At 40.3% G+C, this 20321-nt stretch overlaps 1 protein-coding gene across 1 annotated transcript in view; it reads right to left on the reverse strand.

Annotated features, from left to right (window-relative positions):
• TNIK (TRAF2 and NCK interacting kinase) overlaps window positions 1-20321 on the reverse strand; it is a 167062-nt gene that overhangs the window by 117691 nt on the left and 29050 nt on the right. The window contains exons 3-5 of the mRNA XM_008058297.1: window positions 13058-13168; window positions 9000-9090; window positions 7129-7259 (exon numbers count right to left, since the gene is read on the reverse strand). Coding sequence (XP_008056488.1) covers window positions 7129-7259; window positions 9000-9090; window positions 13058-13168 — 333 coding nt within the window. The remainder of the gene's footprint in view (window positions 1-7128; window positions 7260-8999; window positions 9091-13057; window positions 13169-20321) is intronic.

Here is a 20321-nt window from a genome sequence, read left to right on the forward strand (position 1 = left end):
TCAACCCTCACTTTCTTGCTGCTGCCATTCACAGTGTAGGAAAGCTACACTAGCCTATCTTGACCCACCTTACCATACAGCTAAGGATAACAGTTAGGGATGTGACACAGCTCTGACCAGTAAGACGCAGGCATCTGCTGGGAGCTTCTGCTTTCCTGAAATAAGAAACAAATCCAGCAGGCGTCTTGCTGACTTTTCCCCAGTTTCTAAAGCCTTGAATAAGAGATATGGTATCTGGAGCAACAGCATTCATCTTGCAACCATGAGGCAGTCAGTCAACAAATTAATGCTGACAGGGCAGAAAGCAGGGAGCCTGAATTCTAAAGACACCAATGAGTCATCGCACCTACACTGGACTGACTGCCTATGGATTTCTGGTAACGTCAGACATATAAGCACAGTCGAGGATGTTCCTACACCATAACACGAATTCAGCCAAAACCAGAGGAAGCACTGCTTGACAGGAGGGAGATGGAGAGGTCTCCCTTATCGTGTAATCCTGGACTTATCCCACAGGAAGCCGGAAGGGTCAGCATAGAGGTGGTTCTTTATTTAGCACACATCATCTCAGAACCCCTTGTGGGCAGCCTTCCCTCAAGCCTCCAAAACACCCCCTTCAAATCAAAAGTCACGCCATCTCAGCTCCCTGTGCGTCCTGTCAAGTCACCTGACCGGGCACATTCTGCTACTTCTTTAACTTCATTTGATATCATTGCCAGACTCATTCTTAAGTCTTCATTTGATATCACTGCCAGATCCTTGCTTTTTCTGGGGTTCTCTTGTTTTCCAAAAGGAACATTTATATTCCTGGCCATTTATAACCAAAGCTGTTTGTAAGCTACACTTAACTGCCCATGCTAGAAAGCCATAAATGTCCTTGACGGGCCTTGCTGAAGAAGCCTTTGGAGACATTAGTGAGCCCCAAAGACACTTCAAACCTTATATACAGGAGAAAATGCTTCAATTACAACTGGCAACGCAGATCACAGGAGACAAGAAAGGGAAGAGGGAAGAACAAGATTAGGAGAGTCAGGGAGAGATGAGTTTCCTTTGCTTCCATGGTGTGACTCATTTTGGCAGGAGCTGGGTAATTCATTATTCTGGAGGTGCTGTGCGGCCTGGCCAGTGGCATGATTAATAGCCCAGTCCTGTGTGCATTGCAAACAGAACAGAGACAAATTCTAGTGGCTCTGGAAAGGCAGAGGCAATACACAACTTTTGGCTGGTGGAAAGGGTGGGGGGGGCTGGGGACAGCTGGCACACAAGTAACTTGAACAGAACAAGAGAGGATTCCTTCTGGGGCTGGGTGGCTTGACAAATTAAAGACCAGTCATGCTCTTAAACTGCCAAGCCAGTCACACAAGGAAAGAGAGGCAGGTAGCGTGGTACAGGAAAAGAACCCCACTGTGTACCACGACACAGAAAGTGCTTACGCTGTACAGTCAGACAGACCTTAGTTTCACTCTCAGCTCCAACAACTTGCGTGGTGACCAGGGGCGAGCCACCTGGCAGCTCTAAGCCCAATTCTCCCAGCTACAACATGAAGAGCACACACATCTTGCAAGGTTGGTATGAGAATTCAATAATAAATGCAAAATGCCTATACAACACAGTACATGCAGAGGGCATTTAACAAATGCGGGTCCAGATAGACCCTTGGGATCTGTTGTCATCAACTGACTCTTCAGACAGCAAACCTAAGAGGTAAGATGGCAAGCAGCTCTGCACGCAGTAGTACTAACAGAAGTCACGAGGGTGGTGCAGACATAATGACAAGATGCTTGTTGGAAACCAACAGGAGGCATGCCCCCCCCATCCCCTCAAGCCTTGTAGTCTCCCTCTATGCAGTCCCTACTGGCAGAGCATGATAGGAAGTCAGATGGACAAGCAGGAATGGGAGAGCCAGGTCCTGCTTCATTACACAAAGCAGAGGGCAGTGCAGCAAGCCAGAGCTATCAGACAACAGCTTGATACTGGGCCCAGTCAGCACAGTGTATTCTTTTTGCTTGTTTGCTTTTTGAATCAGGGTCTCACTTTGTTACCCGGGCTACAGTGCAGTGACACAATGATGGCTCATTAGAGCCTCAACCTCCTGGGCACAGGCAATCTTTCTGCTTCAGCCTCCTGAGTAGCTGGGACTACAGGTGCGTGCCACCATGTCTGGCTAATTTTTTTTTTTTTTGTAGACACGATATCTCACCATATTGCCTGGGTGATCCTTCCCACTTGGCCTCCTAAAATGCTAGAATTACAGGCCTGAACCACCATGCTTGGCCAGCATAGTGTATGCTATGAAGTTTCACAGATCAGAAAATATTCTTTCATTGGGTAACATATTTGTTGCTAGTTTTTTTTTTTTTTGAAATGCTCCAGTTGGAAAACAGAAATTGATGCCTTGTGTGAGGTTCCTCGGGACAACATCTTAACCCAGTGGTAGAAGTTACAGAAAAGCAGACTCTGGCTCAATATAAGCAGACAATTAGACGTATCTAGTACCAGTATGAATGAATTTGTTGTTGTTGTTGTTGTTTGTTTAGGTCAAAAATAGCCCCAAATATCAGTACTTTCATGTGACACGTAAACACAGAACTATCATATATTGAGTACTTACCAACTCGTAGTATTCCATTAAGCCCTTTGCATATATACTGCTCACTTTATCTGTTATAGCCTTGTAATATAGTCTTTTGCCTTCATTTTATTCAGGCTCAGGAAGGGTTAAATAACTCCCCTGAGGTAGGATAGCAACTAGGAGGCAGAGTCTATTTCACACTGGTCCTGTCTGACTTCTAAGGGTTGACTTTCACCCATCGTGTCATGTACTTATATACCACCTTATGTATAAGCAGAGCTAAGGCGGTGAGTTAGGGTCACTGAGGGTGTTCAAGCAGAGGTTATTATCACTAAACCCATTTCACAAATAACATAAACTGAGGACAAAACTCTCTAGTCCCTTGTCCATCTACAGTGCTTATGAAAATAGAAGAACAGCTTATTCTCTTCTGCAGGGATTAGTGTGTTCCCTGGCGAAAGCACAGGCTGTGCCTGACTGAGGAATCGATATTGGTGGGTGTGAGAAGGGAGCCCCAGAAGCGTGTCAAATACGTTTCGGTCTCCTGCTGGTGATCCTAGCATGGTATCTGGCTCATTTTCCTTCTGACGGAACTGAAGGGGATGTTTGTTCGAATCTCAGACAGAGGGCAGGACAGCCTGAATATCGCCCTCTCAGGTGACCCGGCGTCGTGGTGGTTCTGCCACTAGTCAGGTTCTCACTTCATTCCCAGTTGAGCCTCCCACGTAGAGAAGGTAATTGTACCTTGCCTGGATAACGCCAAGTATCTGTGATGCAGGAGAGTGACTATGCTCTCTACAGCCAGGGTCCAGTATTTGCCCAGTCCTAGAGAGACACCTGCACTTGCAAAGACTCTGCAGGCCCTGTGTGGAAAGTCTCATAAACAGAGTCGGCACAGATCAGGCCTGAGCACAGGAATCCCACAGGTGGGGGCTCATGCCATTTCTCTGCATGCCTCTTACTTCACTGGCTTCATATAAGAGCAAGGCCTGTTTGTGGCAAAAAAGGTAACAGGACAAGATACAGAAAATACAGATTTTAAGTTCTCCACCCACATCCCGTATTCAAGGTGAAAATGATATAGTTTTTTCAGGTTCCTTCCAGATTCTGCAGTTGTGTGCATGCATGCATGCATGTGTGCGTGTACGTGTGTGCATTTGTCCCTGGAGTGCAGGGGGAGTAAGACTACATAACGTACACTGTACTATAAGTCGCTTTTGTGCCTATAGTGGTGTCTCAGAGTCTGTCCAGACCCAGCACACACGCTGCCTGCCCCTCCAGTGGCCATGGCATATTCCACCACAGATGCTCTGGTCTAGTCACCCAGTTCCCTAGGGATGGGCATTTAGCTACAGAGAACTTTCTTCAGTGGGTGGTTCTGTAGCAATAAATACACAGGACTATAAAATGCTTGGCAGACCCCATCCAACCAAATGAAACTAAACAGCTTGGGAATTTTGAGCCATTTCATTGATTTCAGATCTTTTGGGTGCTTGCTATTAAATGGGAAAGTTTTCATTATTGCCTGTATGCTTATCAGGGAAGTGAAACCTTGTCCTGTCACTTGACGTGTTTTGATGGAACTTCTGAAGACAAGAGAGAAAGGGTCTCTGGGGAGGTAACACACCAGGCAAGTGTGACTCTGGCTGGTGTCAGAGAAGGCCTGTTTCCAGTGATCGGACATCACACAGAGCCAGACTGCAGTTGCCAAAAACATGCGCTCTTCAGGCTACTTTTGTGCAGGGACCTGATAATACTGGATTACTACAGGTTTTGAAAAAGCTTATGATGGTCTTTAAAGACATCTCAGACAAGTCAAATAATAAATAATGAATAATAATCAACAAATAATAAATCGAGCAACAAAACCAAGTCACACTCTTTCTTTTGTGCGTTGTCTTTAGTTTACAGGAAGGGCTTTTGTGGAAGAAATCTATAGTCACAAAAGCGCAAGTGTTGACATCACCTTTCGGGGCAGGGATATTCTGCTGGGCCACACCGCCCACCAGACATACGTGCCAACTCTGTGGACTCTGATGGGGCTCCAGATGACCTCTCTGTCAGAAAAGGCACATACAGATAGAGCTTGGCCAATTCCTCAAACATAGTGAGTATCCAATACATACTTTCTGAGTGAATGAATCAATGATTCTGAGAGTCAGCACATTGCTAAGCTTTCCCCTGGTGACATGCCACATTCCTTAAAAATATTAAACAGAAAAAAGGATAAGACATGGTGCCAAGAAAGAAGCAGAAAGACTGCTTAAAGATTAGCATTGTCTCTGGTCCTCAGTAAACTGTGAAGTGGCCGAAATATATCTTCAAAGACCCCCCCAAACCTTCCTTCCTACCTGGTCTTCCTAACTTATCCTTTTGACCTGTTCCTTCTTTTACCATGACAAGTGAGCAGTGAAGCTCATATTCATGACTTCATCAAGGCATGACTTTGTCCTCCTCTTCTGCACCCTACCATCACAACAACCCTGATCAACTAATTTGCACTAGGGTCTAAAGGACTGGCCCCGTTGGATCTGTTCTCCCATCAAGATTCTTCATTTTGCAGTAAAAGACACAGACATTAACCTTCCATCTTTTTGATGTCTCAGGATACTTTTATAGACACGTGGACTGTCCAGTACCTCTGACATCACTGGGCAGTCTGATGCTCGCTGTGGCTACTCATACACCAGGTTTTGGCCACCCCTAGAGTCACGCCTTGGTCTCACACATTTTACAGCAATCCCAAACTACAGTACTGCCAGAATCTGAGAAAAGAGGACAAAGACACCAGTTTAATTCCAAGATTTGGCTTGGCCAGAAGGACGGCCTTGTCTAGTTACTACTAAAAACAAGTCAGTCAGAGAGACCTTCTTTATGTTACACAGCGTAAGTCCCAAGTATGATGCAGCCAGTCATAAACTTAGAAGGTTAAGCTGAAGGTAAAAGTCTAAAACACTCTGATTCCCAAGGTATGCTATGAAGTAGTCTGATACAACTTTGGCTCAGGTGTGGATAGTCAGCACTTTTTAGGTACAACTATAGTGTGAAGAATTGCTTATAGTCAATGATGACACACATATCTGCCTTGGACATATATTCTGTAGCGGCGCCTCTGAAGAGATTTGAAAATAGAATTACTTAAATATGCTCATCATTAGCAGTTTAAATAAATGACATTTATTTTGGCAGGAGATTAATTTTTAACTTGGCAGCTATTTTCTGACAGATTGTTGTCAGGTTATTGCCGTGACTAACTTCGAAGGAAGGAGGACATTTATAGGAAATTATGATGTTTTCAGACCTTCAAGCCTGCATTTCCCCAAAGAGGCACATTTTTTGGGTCAATCCTCTGATACACTGGGTCTTGAAAATGCTGCAGCGTTTGCATCTTTGTGATCTGATTTCAATAAGCCCACATGCAGAGAAAAATGTTCTTTAAAAGAGGAATTCTTCAAATGAGTTGGTAAGCTGGAGATTTATATAGAAGTACTTTATGGAGGAGCAAGATAATTTGTTGGAAAGAGCTCTGAACAGAGTTGGGAGACCTGGGTTCAAGTCTCAGTTATGACAGGATCACTAACCTACCGGGTGCACACATGCACGACCTCTGCCTCCGATTTCTCATCTATAAGACAGGTGTATTTAGAAAGGATCACTGACATACTTTGGAGAAGAGTCCGTGCACCTCTGAAACCAGCCCTGGTAGCATCAAGTTTTGCTCAAGTTGTCCTGTGATCTAACAAAGACCACAGTGTCTCTCTACCTAGTTCACAGTTTGAAAATCCACAGTTCTTAATCCCACTGCCCTCAATTGTACTGTCTTGACTTTAGTAACAGTTCACTAAAAAGCCATGTCACCTGAAAGTCGAGACAATAAAATTGATAGGGTAGTAACCCCAAATTATGTGTGACGACTAGCTAGCAGAATAGAAAAAAGGGAGCTTCCTGGATGTCTACTGGGACACTGCTTTTAATTTATTAGCAAATTTTCAGTTTATAATACAAAGGAATAAGCCACAAACCAAATTGCTATGAAACACCAGGCCAGACCACAGAAATACCATAAAATAGTTGCCAATATCCCAACTCTGATTTCTTGATTCTCTCTCGTGAAAAATCCCAAATCAGTATACTTGAAGCAATGTAGAAATGAGTGAGTCTGATTATTCTTAATGGGAAAAAGACAACCCAAGACATCAGATTCATGTCTTGGTTTATTTTTACATAAAAAGTTAATAAACACTTTTCAAAAAATGCAAACTATAACCAAAATAGAAATCGAATCTATTTTTCTAATAATAAGCAAGAATAAATTCAAACAATATAAGAAATAGTTTAAAAAAAATTTTTTTTAACAAATAGCCAATCAGATATGATGGGTAAATGCATTAAAAAGATTCTCACTTGAATGTCTTATAATTTTAAATTCAAATAATGACTTTCAGCTCTCCCTTTGAGTTCATAAATCATAAATCCACAGGCATGTGAGAATTCTCCCATTGCGAGACTCAGGGTGAGATGCCAGGCAGCTTTGAAACACAGTGAAGAAATCATACCTTGAAATCATATGTGGCATCTGGGTTTTCATCACAGGCAATGACTTCTGGTGCCATCCAGTAGGGCGTCCCAATGAAAGTATTCCTCCTGCCTACTGTTCGATCAAGCTGGGCACTGACTCCAAAGTCCACTGTTTAGAAAACAAGCAAAAGTCTATGAGCCTAGACTTTACCTGGTGACAAAATGAATGTGTACTTTTCTACTGTGGCAAAATACACATAAAATGAAACTTACCATTTTAATCATTTTTAAATGTACATTTCTATGGCACTAAGGAAATTCACATTGTTGTATAACAATCATCACCATCCATTTCCACAACTTCTCATCCTCCTCAACTGAAACTTTTTATCCATTAAACAATAGCTCCCAATTCCAATTCTCCTTCCTCCCAATCCCTGGCAATTATCATTTTACTTTCTATCTCTTTGAATTTGACTATTCTCAGTACCTTGTATATGTAGAAATATGCAGTACTTATCTTTTTGTGACTGGCCTATTTCGCTTAATATATCCACAAGGTTCATCCATGTTGTGGCATGTATCTGAATTTCCCTCCTTTTCAGGGTTGAATAATATTTCACTGTATGTATAGATCACATTTTCTTTATCCATTTCTTTGCTGATGGGCATATGGGTTGCTTCAACATTTCCGACACGATGAATGCATACTTTTAAACTGTATGCATCAATGGAAGAAGTATACCAATGAAAAAAGTACTAAGTGTTATATCTGGTTACACCAAGGCTCCATGGGGCCCCAGATTAGGTAGGTGTTAAATAAAAACAAACTTGGTTTCCATAAAGGGTAATATTTAGGGAAACAAGAAAAGTGATTAGGAGTGAAGGTCTGGAGTCAGACTGCCTGAGCTTGCATCCCATTTCTGCCACTTGCTAGTGGTGTGACTCAGGGCTGGTAGATCAACCTCTCTGAGCTCTAGTCTCCTAGTCTACAAAATGAGGGTAACAGGGTTGCTCTGCTGTTTACAAGAGATAATCTGAGTACAATGGCCTGGCACATAATATACTCTCAACAAGGACTTGTTAATGATACAAGAATGTTCTGAAGATACTTATTTAGCCTGTACATATATAACTGCTTATCCTACATAAGGTATGTTTTATTTTTGAAAGGGACTATTCAAGAGGTGAAAGTTTAGCCCCAAACACATACTAAAAAAGGGGGATATCATATATTTTAACTAAAAGGCAGAGTGAATGTTTGGGATATACGCGTGGAAAATATTTAAACCTCTTTGAAAATATACAATTGGAAAATACACATTGGAAAATCTCAGATTTGTTGTAGTAAGGACTCTAATAAATATGCTAGAGAAAGGAATTCTCCCTCTGGGAAGTGTGACAGATGGAAATGCTGTCATCAGTGTGTACTTAAAGTAGAATATTGAACATCCAGTTTGTATAGGTGCCCAAAGTCATGATGAAATCAATGTAAATATAACTTAGACATAAGGGAATATAGCAGGAATTGATTATTCTAAATGCATCTGTGAGTATTTCTAATGGAAATAGTTGGGTCCTTAGTGTTCTGTTATAACTGCAACAATATAAACAAACTGTAGGATACAGGTGACCATTTCCAAGTCTGCCACTTCAACACTCCACTGAAACAAAAATCAATTATTCCTACGCTTTGATTAAGCACACAGTTCTGTTTCCCATACTATATACAGTTCATTCCTCAAATGCTTTTAGAAAATATTTTTAAAATAAAGAAACATTTTTCTTTCTATCTTAGGGCAATGCCCTCCAAATCCACAGTGATAAATTTACACTAATTATTTTTAAAAGTTATTGATATACTCCGGTCAATTCCTGCAATTCCAAGCTTGCCGGATTCTGTTCTTACCCAGTTTAACTTCTGCATTTTCAGTCAGCAAGACATTCTGCCCTTTAATATCTCGATGGATCACTTTATGCTGGTGCAGGTGACTCAGCCCCTGGAGGGATGGAGTTGAGAAGAGTTAATAGGAACATAAACCAAGATGCAAATAAATTATTTTGAATGTTAATGACTGAAACCAATTAAACTCAGACATACTTTTCAAAATTATATTCACATTTTTCACAGGCTATTCTACCCTGCAGGTAACTGCTAAGTAGAAGCTGAAATACAGAGGCAGTTCTTCAATACATGATTCTGTGTTAGATGAAACGCCTACATATCAGATCTGATAGCCGGTACCATGGAACCACACAAGTGATATCATGCTGACATGCACATGAGTTTCAGTTAACACAGTATTCTGAAAAGGGAGGACTGCCTGTATTTGCTAATCTGTAACAGAAACATCTACAGAGTCTCTGTACAGAAAATTTACCTGGTTTAACTGAATCCCCACTGGATTAGGGCAAAAATTGAATTTAAAAGTTAAATTTTTACCTTCTGTTATACAATAAAATATTCTTCAGACCAGCCAAGAAATTTCCCATGGCTTTGGCCACTGTGGATACATTTAAAAAGGAAAACAAGGCTGGGCTCAGTGGCTCAGCTCTTCATCCCAGCACGTTGGGAGGCTGAGACGAGTAGATTGCCTAAGCCCACGGGTTCGAGACCAGCCTGGGCAACTTGGTGAGACCTCGTCTCTATAATACATTAAAAAAAAAATTAGCCGGGTGTGGTAGTGTGCACCTGTAGCTCCGGCTACTTTGAAGGCTGAGGTGAAAGGATCGCCAGAGCCCAGTAGGTTGATGCTGGGGTGGCCATGAGTGGGCCACTGCACTCCAGCCTGGGTGACAGGGTGAGACTCTGACTCAAACAAAACAAAACAAAACAAGGAAAACCATTTATATTTCCTTTGTTGCCATTTATCACCGTCATTTTTAGTGGTTGACGATATCTGTGACTTTGTGCTCATGATGAGAGACAATTACCCAGGTATATCCAAACCTGACTGTGTTTTCTTTCTTCATGAATTACTTTGATTTTTTTTTCCTTTTTGTGGCGCGAGTTCTCTAAATTACAGATTTACTCTAAGGTAGTTACATATTTTTCAGATAAATTATAACCCCACAGAATCTAAAATTGGAGACTTGAAGCAAATTATGTTATACTAACACCTGAAAACTCAAGGTACTGGGTACCCAAGTATCGTCATTTTGTTAGTTATGATTTTCTGTTCTTTTGATTTTCCCCCACAACAACAAAATCATGGTATGAAAAATGAGGCTGATAGAAAAAGAAATAAAATGAAGTATCTGAATTCTTTTGTTGAGGAAATTCAGCATGAGAGGACAGATATAAAAAAGATCTATAGGTATGTTTAGAAATATCAGTAAACAGAGCCAGGTTACAGAACAGTTCGAAGCACTGCTTTGGGTCTTAAAAAAGTACCTTCTTTATCCAGCCAATTTGGTTCAACGTAGGCATCAAACATTTAAATGTGTGGATTTCACAGCATATAAACACCCATAAATCCTTAAGAAAGAGACTGAGGATCACCTTCCCTCCTTCACCACTAAAGTGGCTGGAAGCAGATACCAGAGCACATAAGTGACCACACTACACATGAAGGGTCATCTCTGAACCTTCTTTTGGCCAGGGAACTTAGGCGAGCAAATGTCCGCTCCAGTGAGTCAACTTATCTGAAATGCTGGAATCACTTGGTAGAATGTGTTAGAAGGAGGAAGAAAACCATTGTTTTCACAGTTTAAGACAATGTCTTAAGAGATTCTCACAGGGTGAGCCACCCCTGCTGCTTGTAGAACCCTGTAGATTAGATCCAGCGACCTTTTCCCTATCAGGTTCCCCGGCAGTGGAGAAAGGTATATTGGGTAGAAGCAGCCCCGGGTCCCTGGGAGGGTCTTGGCACCCACAGGACTGAAGAATCCATCACGTCCTCTGTCACTGAGCAACATGTAAAGTCAGAAATTCAAATTAAGTTTAAACTCAAAGAAGTTCAAGTTAAGTTTACATATTGGCACATCAGAACTTGGACATAAATGTCGGATGTGAAGGAAATCAGCAGCAGGCCTCCTTGTTTCCCCTCAAAAGTTGTTGGGTATTGCCTACCCAAGCCACGGAGTATTAGCCTTTGTTTTTTTTCATAAGAGTTTTAGTTTTTCTGTTTCTCATTGATACCTATAATCCAGCAGGAATCAGCTTTTGAGCAGGGTATACAGTAGATGTCAAGTTTCATGAGTATTTAATCAAGTTTCATGAATATTCAACTGATCAAGCACTATTTACTGATAAGATCACCCTTTTCTCATGCACAGCATCATTTCATTTGTCACAAATCAGGTGTTCATATGATGTTGGTCTAATCCTGACTCTCAATTATGTTCCTTTGGGCATTGTCTAATCTTGTAACAATACTACTCTGTCTTAATTTCCTAGTAACTTTACAATAAATCCTAATAAATGGTAGCTTTGTTCTTCTTCAGGATTGCCTTGGTTATTCTTGCCCCTTTGCTTTTCCATGTAATTTTTTAAGTCAATTGTGTTAATTTCCACGAGTAGTCCTGCAGGAATTTTATTTCAGAGTTCAATGAAACTATGGATCAAATTGGAAGAAATGATACCTTTATAATACTGAATATTCTAATCCATGAAATAATATATGCCTCCATTTATTAAGATTTTCTTTAATTTTTCTCAGTCATATTTTGTAGCTTTCAGGGTAGAAGTCATTCATATTGATGATATCATTTTACAATTTCACTTTCTGCCGGGCTCAGCGGCTCAGCCTGTAATCCCGCGCCTTGGGAGGCCAAGGTGAGTGGATTGCCTTGCCCGCGGGTTCGAGACCCGCCTGGGCAACTTGGTGAGACCTCATCTCTACAATAAACCAAAAATGAGCCGGGCGTGGTAGCGCGCGCCTGTAATTCCGGCTACTCGGAAGGCGGAGGCGGAAAGATCGCCGGAGCCCAGCGGGTCGAGGCTGCGGTGGCCGGGAGCGGCCGCTGCACTCCGGTCTGGGCGACGGAGTGAGACTCCGACTCAAAAGAAAAAAAATTCACTATTTGTCTTTTGTCTAATCTGGGTAGCATTTAATGAATAGACATCACCTTTTTATGCCTTCCCACCTTCCTTCTTCCCTGACTTCTATCCATTTATCCACTCATCCACAGCACATAATCTATCCCTCAAATGCATATCTTAGACACACAGTGAATAAACAGTTTTACCTTTTGTTCCTTTAAATTAAGAAGACAGAGCTTATAAATAAAAAAGGATTGCCAAGCAGATCTAATAAGAATGCCCAGTAAACATATAATGACTTTCATATTAGTAAGAAGAGATAACTAGTCTGAACAAACCGCAGTTTGCCCAGTTACTTTCTTCTCCCTGAACTGAGCTCAGCAAATGTGACACTATTTTCTAGACTTCCGGGTTTGGGGATCTGTGGGCAAATAGGCATCGTCTTGTCCAGCTCTTTTGACGGATTTAAGTGATTAGTTCTCAAATTCCTTTTTAAAGAAGATAATATAAGTTAAACTAGGTTGTATTTACAGAAACGACTAAAGTCATAATTCATATGTGATGGGAAGGCATTATACTATAAGTAATAATATTAATGATAAACTTTCACAAATAGGTAACTTAAATGATTAATCAAAATATCTCGTAAAACAATTCATTGCCTAAATGGGGCACTATCTTTTTTATCTAAAAATTGGATTTCTAATTGGAAATACCATGAAAAATGAATCCTTCAAGCACCCCCAACATCAATCCAAATGGCAAAGTGCCCACAGCCTACCCAGAACAACTCTCACTTCCATTAGAGCAGACTTCAACATCAAACTAACACCACTCCTACCATTGTTAGAAGAGACCTTCAAAGGGTTTTTGACATACTCATGAATTTCACTGGAAGGTCAGAACAAAGTCCAACCCCTCCTAAGATAACCTGTGTTGCTTGAAGATGCTGAGGGGTAGGCCAGTCTCCACCTGTCACCTACCCGTAAGATCTCCCTGCAGATGTAAGCGATCCACTCCTCTTTCAATGTGTTCCCTTTCGTGTTCTTTATCAGGTCAGTGACGGAGCCAGCACCACAAAACTCCATCACCAGCTGGCAAAGGAAGCAAACAAGCGATTATTAGAGTCCTGCTTCACAGCTTCAGCAGGCTGGGATGAGGGAGCACTGGGCATTCCAGCCAGCTGCTGTGGAATGTCATTCCTGCAAAGAAAAAGTGATCATAAAACAATATATAAAACATAAGCTTGTGTCTTCATTTCCTCCCCAACCCCATATGTTACAGGTGAAAATTAAGGAAAATCTCCATATTCTAAGTATTTTTTTTAAATGGTAGTAGGTAGGTAACTCAGGCAAAGTAGAGACTACCTCTGTGTTTTCACCCAGCAGTTGCACTCTTCTTTCATGTGAGTAGGATTACTCCCTGTCTGGGTTAGGGATCTGGGTCTCTAGGTGTCCCAGCTTATGGTGACACACGTGCACACTGTTTATGTCATGGGTTTGCAAGTGGCACTGTAAACTGTCAGAGTAGAGACTGCCTTTAATGAACTTCAGCAAATGTTCCCAGGAGGTGGGATGCATGAGATAAATTCAATAAACAATAAACTCTAATTTAGCACCTTTCATCCAAAAAGCTCCAAGCGCTCTATAAATATAAACTCATTACAATACTCAGCAACTTCATAAAATAGGCAGAAAATAAGCACTGCCCTTACTTAACAGGGAAGTAGAAAGCAGAAAGAAAAAAAAGAGTAATCTATGTACTTTTACATGCATTTTCTAAGCTTAGAAAAACACACCAACTTCCATCCTTTCTTCTTCAAAAAATATTTTCTACAAGTCACCTTTTTTGTAACTATGTGAAAATAATTCATAACGACTAACAATCAATTCCTGACTTGATCCTAGATACAGAACTAAAATGGAGCCACAATACAATCACATTGCTGGTTCGGGCTCTGTCCAAATGTATGTTCTTGACATCAGCACTCTGTCTCCAGGTCCTAAAAGAGACACCACCAGGCTGCAAAATCTTCAGGCAGAAATTATCTTTTCTTTTTCTCCATAAGTTTAATAGAAACTCAATAAAATCTCATGAAAGGAGTTTCATGAATGAGTTTCCAATGCCTATTCTGACTTGTCTTCTCATGATTCCACAAAGGCTAGGGAAATCCTCCCATCTTCTCTAAAGAGTCAGTGGAAGTTTTAAGACCTATAAGGAGCTTTTGTAGAAAAATCTGGGAAGTGCCAAAACAAACAGACTACCTTCCAACCAGACACAAGTTGGAAAATTACCATATGAATAACCTGGAAGATGTTAAAAGGACTTGGAGGCAGGGTACCATGGCTCAAGCCTGTAATCCCAGCACTTTGGGAGGCTGAGGTGAGAGGATGGCCTGAACGCATGGGTTTGAGGACATCCTGGGCAACTTGGCAAGACCTCATCTCTACAATAAATCAAAAAATTAGCCAGGCGTGGTAGTACGCGACTGTAGTTCCGGCTACTTGGAAGGCTGAGGCAGAAGGATCACCTGAGCCTAGCAGGTCGATACTGGGGTAGCCGTGAGCATGCCACTGCACTCTGGCCTGGGCAACAGAGTGAGACACCTACTCAAAAAATAAAAAAATATAAAAAGGACTCAGGAGTCAATTTGAAGAGACTCCCCGTGGTTAAAGACTGGATAATATAAGCATTAATAAGAATGACAACTGCAATGTCTAGAAACATCTAAAATATGCTCAATTAAATGCTTTAATAAAGTCACCCCTTTCCCCAAAAGAATGTAAATGGCACTGTTAGAAGAAAATAAAAAAATCAACCTCTTAATTGGAGAACTGGCAAATGAAAGAAGAAAGAATTTATCCTAACAAGAAATATCTTAGAGTAAAAAAACCCACAGTGTTTTATTTCATTATACAGGTAGCAAAATTGCAATGTACTAAATTAGTTCCGAAAACATATTCTTCATTGTTATAATCCTCTGATCAAAATAAATTCACCTACTGCAAACTAAAAAAAAAAAATTTATCCTGCCTTTCTTACACAAAGGGTAATTGTATAATAAAAGAGAGAATGTTTCTTTTCATAACAGTAAGTATTCCAACTAATAAATGAAAACATGACAGAATTAGAGTGATCCCTATTTTGTACCCCCTGATAAACTAACAGACTCAGGCAGTCTAACATTCAAATGGCTGCTAACATTAAAAAAAAAGGTATATACAATTTGTCTCTTAATAAAAGGACATAATATCATCGGTGACACAGTCTTGCCCGCTCCCCCCAAACAACAACAACAGCAACAACCACCACCTTGACTGATCCAGCCTCTAACTCCATCCACCAATTCACAGGATATTCAGAGAACGGAGGAACATGTTGTACCATGGGAATACAATCAGTAAAACCTAGACTAGCAAACTAGTCTAGATAAATACTTTTTTCAACACATAAACTGCAAGGGAGGAAAAAAAGATGGAAGGAAAACCTGTAGATTCAAAAACACTTAAAAAGATATACCAATGAACTGCAATGAGTGCACCTCGCTTGATATTTTAAAAAGAGTTTTTAAACATTTTGATTTTTAAAAAAGAGTTTTTAAACATTTTGAAACAATTACAAGTTTGAATACAGACTTAGACATTTGATGATATTCAAGAATTATGGTTAATATTTTGAAAGTGTGACAATGGCACTGTGATTGTGTAAAAAAACCTTATCTTTTAGAGAAAAATGCTGAAATACTTATGGATAAAATTATGTCAGTCTCTAACACACATGGTGCTGGGAAAATTGAATGTGCGTATATGCAAAAAAATAGTGTTAAATCTTTACCTCACACCATATTTAAAAAATTAACTCAAATGGCCCAAAGACCAAAAAATAAGCACTAAAACTATAAAACTCTTAGTGGAAAATATGGGGGTAAGTCTCCATGATCTTGGATTTAGCAATGGCTTCTTTTACATGGCAACACAAGTACAAGCAACAAAAGAAAAATAAATAAATAAAATGAATTTCATCAAGTTATAAACCTTTGTGAATCAAAGGATAGTATCAAGAGAGTGGAAAACCCACAGAATGGGAAAAGTATTTGCAAATCATATATCTGATATGGGTCTGGTATCCAGAATACATAAAGAATTCTTATACACAAAAACAAAAAGACAAGCAAACCAATTAAAAATAGGCAAAGGACTTGAGCAGATATTTCTCCAAAGAAGATACACAAGTAGTTAATGATCACATGAAAAGATGCTCAATATCATTAGTCATTAGAAAAATGCAAATCAAAACCATAATGAGATGCCACTTTACATCCACCAGGATGACTATAAGTTAAGACAAAATAAAGCAGAAAATCACAATATTGGCAAGAATACAAAGAAAATGGAACTCTCATTCATTGCCAGTAGGAATGTAAACTGGTATAGTCATTGTGGTCAACAGTTTGTGGGTTCCTCAATAGGTTACACATAGGCCACACATAGAACTGACATATGACTCAGCAATTTCACACTTAGACATATACCCTCAAAATTTAAAACAAGTGTTCAAATAAAAACTTGTAAATGAATGCTTAAAGCAGTCTATTCACGAAAGACAAAAGGTAGAAATAACCAAAAAGTCCATCAACAGAGATGAAGAGACAACAAAATCTAGAATATCCACACAGCAAAGGATTATTCAAAGAATAAAGTGCTGATGCAAGACACCACATGGATGAATCATGAAAATATTATGTTACGTGAAAGAAGCCAGTCAAACAGGCTACATATTGTCAGATTCCATTTATATGAAATGTCCAAAATAGGCAATCCACAGAGACAAGCAGATTTGTGGCTTCCAGGACTGGGGGTTGTGGGGAACAGGAGCAATAACTGAACGTGTACACAGTATCCTTTTGAAGCAGTGAGAGCATTCTGGAACTAGATTGCGGGGACAGTGCACAACACTTGAATGTACTTAATGACACTGAATTATACATTGAAAATGGTTATAATTTAGGTAAATTTTATGTTATATGCAAACTTTCAGAATTTTAAAACATGATAAGTAAGGTCTGTTCCAAAATAACACTAGAAAGGAGGAAATATATGGGCATGTGGATGGGGTAGGATTGGCCACGGGTTGAAAGGAGTTGGGCTAGTTTGGGGCACAGGGTGGTCATTACACTGCTTATTTTGGGGATTCTCCAAAGTTAAAGAAAATCCCATTATATAGCAAACCAGGGTTCAATGCCAGCAGGATGGACCCAATATATATCCTTTGGTAGAAGGAAAAGAATATTTTATTTTTCCAAGTGAGCAAATTATGTTTGTGTCCTTTCCCCAAATCCCCTTCTGAAAAACACAGTGAGTAGACCTCCTATGAGTTCACCCATTGGTCCTGTATCAGCTGGAGAAAGTGTCCCACAGCTGAGCTCTATTAGGCCACATGATTACAGCTCCCAAGGAAAGCAATGGAAGCCCAGGGACTCCAATCTTTCAAAATTAGATTGGATAAATACTTTCCAAAATTCCACAGGAAACAATCCTGTGCTAACTGGGCATTAATGTCAGTGATTTCCGTAATTTGCTTCTCCATTCAGCTCCAGTTGAAGGCTGCTAAATTCTTTTCATCTCACTATGGAACAAAATGATTGTTAAATTATATAAGGGGATTTTTTTAAAGAAGAAAAAGAAAGAAAGAAACCAGCACTTGCCATCGGCTCCTGCAGCCACACAGCAACACTGATAATTGCTGCCACCACACAGCAGGAACCTTCCTTCCCCATAAGTACCCTCATCACATCAACAAATAGAAACAGGGCTCAACATGCCAGGCCCAGCAGTGATAAGCCAGTAACTTCACATCTCACAAGTAAGAAACAGTGGATCATTAATATTCTCCTTGAAAGAAAGTTCTCAAAGAGTATATGCAGGGGCAATAATAGCTAAGGGATTTACAATACGTTTCATTAATTCTCCTTCCCCTCAATTCCTTCATCTTTATTTGGAAACAGAGCTTAGCTATGGTCTGCAGTCTTAGCCATAGCCTACACTCATTAGATAACAAGAGCAGAGTTCAAGCATGTTGCTCTCAATTACTAGTTACGTGGCCATGGGCACATTCCCCACCCACCTGGGCTCAGTAACATCTCTTCCACCTCTACCACTACAATAAAACACAGAATAAAAGCATCAACTTTGCATGTATGATGTAAACATTAATTGTGTCTATGGGTGTAAAGCTCCTAGCAGCCAAAAACTTCAAAATACACTTATTACTTCCCCACTCTTTGGTCGGTTTTACATTGTGAAAGTTAGTACCAATAGCTTCTCAAGGTCCACTTGGATGGTGGAGAGACAAGACTGAAAGATGTTGTGAGGGCACTGGGCACATGTGTTTGCAAAACCTCTGCTAATTAAAGAGCATTAAGGACACATGACTTGTTTTTAAGTTTGTATCACACAGCAAGAAGACACACTGGTGCATTCCAGGGCAATGGGTCTTTCTATTGGGAAGGTGATGGGGATGGGGATGGGGAGGTCACAAGGAGTCTGACATGTGAAATTCTCACACAAGACCACCTAAACAATTGGGTCAGAAGCTGAAATAAGCATACAGGCCGATTGAGAAGAGGGAAGGAATGTCAAGTGGAAGTAGAACATGGGGCCTAGGCCCGGGCCTGCAGGGTCACGAAAAAGGCACAGTATGGCACAACCTCCTTATTAGAAAAAGGAATTGTGTGGATTACTTGGACATGGGTAATGATTTCTATCCAAATAATAAAGGTCAATTTTTACAAACAAAGAGGTCTGACACACTTCACAGTTAGCATGGCTGATTGTCACATATTTTTGTCAGTTGTCATAATGTCTCTGATGAGTGGGATATCTTAGCTCAGAGGCTGAGGGGTTACTTATATGCTGTCCTGTGCTTCCTACCCCTCCAGGGTAACATTTAGGTAAAGGGTCTTCAGACTCAATTGATTCCAGACGAGGTTTTAGCGCACTGAGTCAACCCTGAGTTCATCTCTTGTCAAGAGACAAGAGGCCTTCAGCATGGAATCACCAGATGGGGTTACTTCCAAACTTCCCTTCCCAATCCCAATAACCTCTAAAAAAACTTTTGAAAGATTTATTCTCAGAGGCAGTCTAAAAGGGCAGGATGATTCCTGGGGTCCCTAAAATATTCACTCATTTGCTAATTAATTGGTTTTAATTTCCTGTAATGATAAACAAAGCCTTAGGATGGTATTTTAAAGCTGCAGATACTTATCCAGAATCCCTGAACTCCTTCCTCCTAAATATCACTAGTCAGTCACCCACAAGAATAAATAACCACTAACAGATCGCTCCTCTTTTATAGTAAAAGGGAAGGTGAAGGAGGAAGAGGAACAAGCAGGAAGACGAAGGTCTTCCTCAAATGAGAGAAGAGTTTGCCACTGAAGGAGCACTCTAAGAAAAAGGGAGCAAAGATAAACCTCCAAGAATTCATAATTCAGCCTATTGACCTTGAAGGTTCAGAAACATCCAGGAGGCACAGGGTATTTTTATCACGTGTGACTGGAAATAGCCACAGGTCTCATCGCATGATTTACAAAGGTGGAAACAAAACCCAGACTCAGTAACTTTGCTGCAGAAGGTGTTTCCTTCACAAAAGGTAGTTTGGGTCTCAAAGTATAAAATATGTATGTACAGAAATACAAAATATAAAAATTGGTAGATTCACATATGATTACATTTATCATTTCCAGCAACTGAAGTAAAGCAAAACTTGGGAATTTCAAATTTGGAAAAGCAATCTCAATCAATAGTCTTTTGCATTCATTTGTAAACTAATATGTACAGAATTTGTTAAAAAAAATCCTTGGGCCTCTGAATTTTATTTTTAGTCTTGAAAAATGAACACCTGAACTATAAATTCTAACTCTACCAGAGATGAAGCGATGAATCCCAAGGGTGTAAAGTGTCCCAAACTTTGTCAATAAAGCTTCTAGATAATGAACAATTCTGTGCCTTAAGAATGACAATGGCAGTTTGAATACACTGAGTCAGTCAGTATTTTTAGCAAAGGACCAGCCTCTAGAAATGCTCAACAGCCAACAATGTCTAAGACAGACATCAGCATGACAGCATTCAAGGAAGCGGTAGAGAAGACAGCTGCATTTTGCATTTGGTGGGCATCATTCTTGTCAAGTCAAGATGCTACAGCAATGTAAATCCAAAATATAGCAGACTTAGTTGTGGCCTATATCAGTGC

The sequence above is a fragment of the Carlito syrichta genome, unplaced genomic scaffold, assembly GCF_000164805.1.
Source record: "Carlito syrichta isolate Samal-C Ts95f unplaced genomic scaffold, Tarsius_syrichta-2.0.1 Scaffold303284, whole genome shotgun sequence".
Lineage (NCBI taxonomy): Eukaryota > Metazoa > Chordata > Mammalia > Primates > Tarsiidae > Carlito > Carlito syrichta.